General features: G+C 39.4%; 1 protein-coding gene across 1 annotated transcript in view; it reads right to left on the bottom strand.

The window, feature by feature from the left end:
- Positions 1-960: 960 nt before the first annotated feature.
- The window catches only part of LOC103777777 (kelch-like protein 4), a gene marked incomplete at its 5' end in the record, with an annotated part of 13,960 nt that continues 7,188 nt past the window's right edge, over positions 961-7,732 (bottom strand). The window contains 4 exons of the mRNA XM_008945341.1: positions 961-1,079; positions 1,809-1,980; positions 4,000-4,212; positions 6,100-6,262. Of these exons, the coding sequence (XP_008943589.1) occupies positions 1,020-1,079; positions 1,809-1,980; positions 4,000-4,212; positions 6,100-6,262 (608 nt within the window). The remainder of the gene's footprint in view (positions 1,080-1,808; positions 1,981-3,999; positions 4,213-6,099; positions 6,263-7,732) is intronic.

Here is a 7,732-nt window from a genome sequence, read left to right as displayed (position 1 = left end):
TACACGAGAGGAAGCTGGTAATCTTCAGCTGAGGTCAAAGATTGTCATATCAATATGATATAAAACTTTCATTCTGTAAGTTATGTTCAAGGAATGTAATTGTACAATTGGTTTAAAATTGAATGCACGGTGATTATCCCAGGAAGAGTCAAATGAGTTTAACATCTTCTGACAGATGGTTAGTGGGCAAAGACAAACCCAGGAATAACCTGACACAAGGATCAGCAATAAAATATCACATATCTATGCACTGTCAAAATGATTGCAAAATATATTAGCATTGTGTTTTGACAAAAGAGATTTCTGTCTCTTGGCACATACTTCATAACATAAAGATTCCTTAGCTCTACTGTTTCTTAACTTGCACTATTCAATTTAATACGCTGCTAAAGAGGAGTATTCTGTCACAGTACAGGCAATGCTGGAGGTTCAATAGCAACCAAATTCTATGCTTCTCTGACTTGCTTTTAAAGTTAATTTCATGATTTAATTTCTGAATATAGAAATGAAGTTACCTCTACAGAGAATATTCTGCTGCCAGCAATACCTGACAGCAAAGATTTCCTTCTGTGCAGTTCTCTGTGGAAGGTGTTTGTCTCTTATTCATTTTCATTTACTTTAAATATAAAAGCTCTTTTTATAAACATCAGCAGTACTGCCAACATAGAAAAGAAAAAAGTTTATGAAATCTTATACACCCATTTAACACTTTACTGCTGCATTTTATAAATAACAGATACACTTCTGTAACAAACCTGAACCATTTAAACATATTATTGAATTTCTATCTATCAGGCATAATAAAATAATTCATTTAGGCAAAGTTATCTGACTTTTTTAGTGTGGGAAGACACTTTTGTGCCACTCTAATAATATAATGGCTCAGAGATAAATGTTCTCTGTAATGGAGAGCTGCTAGGATGGGTATAGTCTGTACTGCTTCGTGGCAATGTTTCCTATTTTCATGACTCAGTCTTCATGAATCTCCACTTGGTTTAGAGTCACAGTATTGACAGTCCTCAGGGCAGCTTCACAACAACAACACAGGCTCCAGCCCTTCCAATATTGACAGGAACTTCCTAAAAAATGAGAAGAAAAGAAAAGAGGAGGAAACGCTTTTAGTAGTCTGCTGTGGATTGAAGTAGGAGAAATTACTTACAGATTAAAATGAAAGCTATTTGGTTTTTTGGTTTTGGGGTTTTTTTGTTTCGTTTTGTTTTGTTTTTTTTTTAAAAGGACATCAGTTTGACTAAATTAGATTTAACTAGTGCTCTAAACCAGAATTTTGGCTTTTTGGGGAAAAGGCTTTGGCAGGTGCTGAGAGTTATGGGAGTGTGGGCTGATGTTGCCCTTAACTTTTCTCAGAGCCCTTCATATCCCATGTTCCAGAAACAGGGACTGTGTAGCTACAAAAGGATCTTAACACTTCTAAATATTTCCTCTTGGTCTCAACAATGATGATCATAAACATGAACGCTTGAAATTGTCCCAGTAGAGGGCATCACTGACAAACACATGCTGGGTCTAACAGCTGCAAACAAGCACTTCAGGCACTAAATGATTATCTCAACCTCCTTCACTTGCCCATGCCCTTACTCCACCCTTTCATCTGAAAAATATATATAATTATCTCACAGGAGAGGCAACTAGTATTTTATACAAGTCCAACTGCAGTATTCCTGCATCCTAATATATAATTTTTCACAAAACCAGTGATAATTTTACAACATAATCCTTTTTCTTTGTCCATTACCTAGACAGAATTCTTCCTATCTTTCTATTATTTATTAGGCAATTCTTCCTGTTACCTCTGTCCACTCGTTATTTTGAGCATCGTAGGACTCCACGGTGTCCAGGTAGGTGTGGCCATCGTAACCCCCAACAGCATACAGCCTGTCCCCCAAAGGGCAAATCCCAACAGCATCCCGAGGCACGCTCAGGGGGGCCACTGTTGTCCAAGCGTCTGTTTTAGGGTCATACCTGGGATGGTTTAGGATCAAGTTTGGAAAAATAAATTGTAGAAGCGCATCTCAGATTTAAATTATTGATATTTGCTTGTTTTCTCCTATAATGTAGCTCTGTGTGCACCATGAGCTAGTATAGAGGATTGTGAGTGGTGTGGTGAAATGTTTAATTTAGCCACTAGAGGGGTCTTCAAGCACAGGAGAAATACCCATATTTTCACTTTTTGGTTACAGTCTCTCTGTTTCTATCAGATTAAACAACCAGTATATTTTAAAGATAAATGAGGCCTGAGGGAATGATAGCATAGCCATCAGCTGACTCAGCAAAGTTAATTTCTATGTGTTTTTACTTCTTCCTATAGAAAGATTTTTTTTTTTTCCTTCTTGTCAGAATTAATGTTTTCAGAAACTTCACTGTAACGAAGTTAAACATTTCACATAGTGGATAGAAGTTTCGTAACACAAAATGTATGGCAGTCTTTTACATCACTGCTGCTTTTATTTTCTAGACATACTCATTTTCCAATCTAAATTCAAGTGAATCCCAGCTTTACACTATCCCAGAACACAATGAAGCCATTGTTATCCACCGCAGGGAGCTGAATTCTTGCTTAGTTTTCCTTTCTTGTCCCCAGGTGACACAAGAACGTCAAGGAACAAACTTGTCAATGACTCACTAAACAGCCAGAGTTGTCCCCACTCATTATGTTCCCTTCTCACCCACAGCTTGAGTGTTCTCCTCTCCTCCTACACTGTGCCACATGCCACCAGAGTGGCAAGGCAGTCTCTGACACACAACGCCTCTGCTTCTGACAAAAGAAATGACCAAAATTTTCGCTTTAAGAACTGTGATCATCAGTAGAGAATGCAAAAGTGTAGTTGAATGAGGACTGAATAAGCAATATTCCTTTTAAAAGGTAATTACTTTGAGAAGTGGATATAAAGTCAAGATTTCACTGCTTACAGTTGTGTGCTGCCAACAGCATTAGGCCAATGTATTAATGTCTTATTTAAAGTGTGAATTCAAGCTAAAGTAGTTTGCTTTGGTGCATATGTACTTTTTTTTGGCTTGCTAAACTAGACCCTTTAGCATACGTTTTAGCCTGATTTCCTATAGGAATATAATTTCTTACAGAAATAAGGCTCTTTCTATCAGTCTCCTCTATCAATAAGTACCTGTGTAGTAATGATTATTGCCTGTTTGAGTATGTGATACTGACCAAAAGATTAAAAATGTAACAGATATCAGCCAAACTGTTGGCAGAAGACACAACTGAGAAGTATTTAGTTCCTACAATATATGACACAAGTAGCCCAAACCTGGGGTTTGGTACTTGAGAAACAGAAAGGTCACATGTTGAATTTGACTTATCTTTACCTGGCTCCTGGGCAGAAGGTGAAGCTGGGAGGAATTTGCTCCTATGGGTTGGTTTATCACAGGAGCTTTGGAAATCAGTTGTTCTGCCCACAACTGTATTTTAAAAAGATCTATATTTACAGCTGTCCTGGTTCCGTGTAAAAAGGGGTTCAGGGCAGGGCCCACATGGAACAGAACTATGTACTCGCCTCTCCCCCCCCCGAGAGAGAGAGAGAGACTTTGGGAAAAAAAATGAAGTATATTGTTTAACAAGGAACAGAAAATGAAAAAGGGAGGTAAGGAAAATAATATATACAAAGATTAGGGGAAAAATACAAAAAATAAAATATACAAAACTCTCAGAAATGGTTCCAGGGTCCCACAGAGTGAAAGGACAACCTCCCTCTCCGAGCTCCAAGGCAGGAGTGAAATTAGAACCCACTTCCTGCCTCTTATCAGAGTGTGTGTGGGAAGGGGAGGGAATACAATGGTTTCACCCCCACCCGGGGTCCTCCCCGTTGCTGGAAGGTCACGCCCCCCTTCCAAGCCTCAAACCACAACAACAACTGTAACAGTCCGATTGTGAAGAGATTTCTCCCTTGCTGCTAGAAATTATTTTATATTTCCTTCCTGAAATATTAAAAAAGAGAGAGAGACAAGAGACCCAGGCTTGCTTACCTCTCCACGCAGTCGGAGAGGCGAGAGCAGTGGTTGGAGGCAGGGGCATCGTGCCCCCCCACGGCATACAGGAACCCATTGTAGGTTGCCACCCCAACGCCACCTCTTCTCTTGGACATGGGAGCACACAGGCTCCACTTGTTTGTGTGTGGATCAAAACACTCCATTGACTTCAGGCAGGAGCTCCCATCTCGCCCACCAACGGCATACAGCCTGGAATGATTGCCCACAAGAAGGGGAACAGTTTGAGTCTTTAGCCATTTTAATAGGAGTTTTATTTGGTTAACTTCATTCAGACCACTTTAAAGTTGTCAATAGGCCACTCTGGCAGCTACACTCTGGAAGTTTCTTTGCACAAGGGTTTTTGCATGCTATGGGAACGAAGTTAATAGTCTTCATTTGCAGTGTAGTTTCAAGCAATCACATATGAAAATTAACTTTAAAATGCATCTCAGCTTCTTTAAATGTGAGGTATAGATGGTATTTAATTGAAAGATGCTCTATATGTTTGAAATGTGTGGTTAGTATTCTCTAAGGCAGGCTTAAGGAGTATTTGACACCTTAGTAAAGCATTAAACATTTTTCCTGTACTGTTAATATGTAAAAGAATTTCAATAATATCATCATAAATTAAATAAATTTTCTTCAATATTTGTAAGAAAGAAAATCTGCTGGGCAGAAGTTACCATACAGGTATGACATCTTGTCTGTTCACTTAGCAAGCAACTAGAGATTTAAACCAGCTGATGTTGAGACAACATGTGGAAATCCACCTCAAGAAGCATAGTGAGGGGATGTGGCTTTTTTTCCTATGAATTCTACAAAGCCTGAATTTCTTTTCTATTTCAAGCTGACGTGGCTGCTTCTAGGCTATGATAACCTGCCTACTAGATGGATAGCAGAGGTGTTTAGATGCTGAGTCTGCCAATAGTTCAGGTCCCTTTCAAATCCTGACTATTACTATACTGCCATGAGATTGAATTTACTTAATGCAACTAATTAATGACCTGGGGAACACAGGAACTTGTCCATAGTCACCTAAAACAAACTAGTTGAATTTTGCCTGTGACTGGAAAAATTTTTAGCCTGCTCTGATGTATGATATAACTATATATGCATATAATACATGCATATAATTCTATTTATAATATAACTAGGATATTCTTGCCTGCTGTTAGAATAATGCAAAATTTCTAGCTCTCTCCTGAGGTTTGTGAATGGCAGGCAGCATTGAGTTCAGTTGTGCTGTTTGTTGCTTGACCCATAAACAACCTAAGATTTTGATTTGTTTTCAGATCCTGGTGTTAGATACAGACTACTTGTTTACACAGCTTTCCCAGAGAGGAAATCTCTGTATACACAAACAGATTGGTTGGGACTTTTTTGTTTTCTGTAACGTGGCTAGAAACGTGATTGTGTTTCCCATTTTCTGTGGATAAGAAAAAATACACTGATATTGACTGATCTTGTCAATAGGCCATTTATTGGTCAAAAGGTGTTGCTCCACAGAATTTTCAGGTCTTTTTTGGTGGGGCTGAATAGAAAAAGAAAAATATGACATGACTTAGGGAGACAGGAAAAGCAGCAGCATTCTGCTTGGTCAGACTGCAGCAGTAGCACTGAACGATGGACATTTGATCTCAGCTTCCCCTGATATGCCAGAAATGACATCACTAGACTAACAGACATGACTTAAGCCAGGCTGGAGACAGCTTCTATCAGGAGTGGCTGAGAACAGACTCGGGATCAGGCTGGGTTTCCTCTTTGACAAAGTGGTTTCCTGCAGGTCACTGGGGAAGGTACCAACAGGAGCTTCTGGTGAAGTTTATGCTGAGAACATTTCCTCTAAGATCCAAGAGGGACTTGAGCAGGCAGGTCTGCCTCTGTTGGGCTTTTGAGTTAGTGACTAAAATCATGTCATCTTTGAATGAAAAAAACCCTGAGCTGTATGTGAAGAATCTTTGTAAATACCCACTTGCTGATATCTTTGTCTCTGCTCTTTATCCTTCTCTTTCTCTGGAATTTAAGTGAGCAGGGAAGCTCTATTTCCAAGGAAGGAAGCAAATGAGAAACCAAAGAAGGTTTTTCCTGTTGACATACTTGCTGTTCAATGCTGCAACCCCTACGGTGCTTCTGGGGGTTGACATGCTGGCAACATAATTCCATTGCCGTGCTTGGGGGTCCCATCTTTCCACGGTGTTAAGGTAACTCCATCCATCGTGGCCACCAACAGCATACATTGGTCCTTCAAGCATTGCTACTCCTTCAAAGGTAGAATTAGGGACAAAGTACAGTATAATCATTTCAGTGACCAATGGTGTATTTTAAAGCCCTGAATGCAGATAAGCAATTTCAGCTGGTGTTAAAGTAAGAGCTGCCTGGTCATTTGGCACAATAACCAAAGATAAACCAAGTACTTTATATGTAGGTGTCTTTGGTTGTTTTTTTTTCTGCATAAGAACCATCTTTTGATGAGAGGTTAGAAAAGATGCTTTATTTCTTGTGTTCTCTTGGACTTTTATCTCTCCCACTTCTGTTGAGCTTGTTCTGAAACAAATTTGACTCCCTAAATGAGAAACGATTCTGTTCTTCTAAAGAAAGGCAAGGATTGAACCAGGCAATGAATATTATGCCCAAGCCAGTCACCTATCCTTATTCTGAGCCAGCTGAAGCTCTGTAGTCCTGCCAGCATGAACCCTGAGTGGGTGGGCAGCTGGCTGTCCTTACTGGCTAAAGCACCATGACATTTTAATGCCTCTACAGGGAACACACTTTTGCATAAGAGCTGGCTTGTATCTGTTGTCCTTGAGGCAGAGGAGAGTGAACTTGGCTACCACTGCAAAGCTCTGTGTGGACAGATCCTGAATCATTGTCCTTGTCCCAAGAGAAGGGCTTTGGTGCCTCCCCTTTGGGGAGCTGCTGCTGCTGCTGTTTGCTTCCTTTGTTAGGGAAGGCAAAATGTTTGAATCTGCTCTCTTAGAAGTTTTCTAAATCTATTTTTTCAGGCCTAAATATACATGGCCTGATTTTTTCAAAAGTGCTAACTCTCCACAAAATCACACTGAAACTAATAGGAGCTGGAAGTGTGAGGCAGCTTTGCGAACCAGGCTGAAGCACAGATAGAAGCCTAACTCTGAGCACTCAAATTTGCCACTGTCACCTACTTGGTAGGTAAAATTATGCTCCTGCAGTTGGTAATTATAAAGACTTTAATGAGCCTTTCCCTTTGCTACCTACTAGTATTTGCTTTTAGGATTTTTATAGTAAGAACCCTACACTTTGGTTTCTCCACCAAGCAGTGGAGAAGGTGATATAGGCCACAAAGTTTTACCAAATTATCCTGGATCAATCTTTTCCTATTGTTCATTACAGAAAAAAATATTCTATGCCATTTAATCTTATCAATAATTTCAAGTACTACATCTTTCTGTAAACTCCAGAGAAGCCAGCTTTCTCATACAATTGTGATATAGAAATCATTCAGAAATCATCACATACTCTCCCTTGCAGTCTCCTCAACTGTAAACATCCTCATTTTTCTGTAGTTCCAGAAATAAATTCTAGGTTTCATATTGTTCATTCATCGTGAATATCATAAAATTCTGACAACAGGTAATTCTGTCTTTGAAAAATATCTTCTAGAAATATTGTCACACTTGATCAAATGCTTTAAAAAGTTAGGTCAACAGCGTTTGCGTCCCTCAAAATTCATTTGTATGTGACGCAAGGTGGT

Source organism: Merops nubicus, unplaced genomic scaffold (assembly GCF_000691845.1).
Source record: "Merops nubicus isolate BGI_N331 unplaced genomic scaffold, ASM69184v1 scaffold33718, whole genome shotgun sequence".
In the NCBI taxonomy this organism is placed as follows: domain Eukaryota; kingdom Metazoa; phylum Chordata; class Aves; order Coraciiformes; family Meropidae; genus Merops; species Merops nubicus.
The sequence above is the reverse complement of the archived record's forward strand: the minus strand, read 5'-3'. Positions and strand labels throughout refer to the sequence as shown.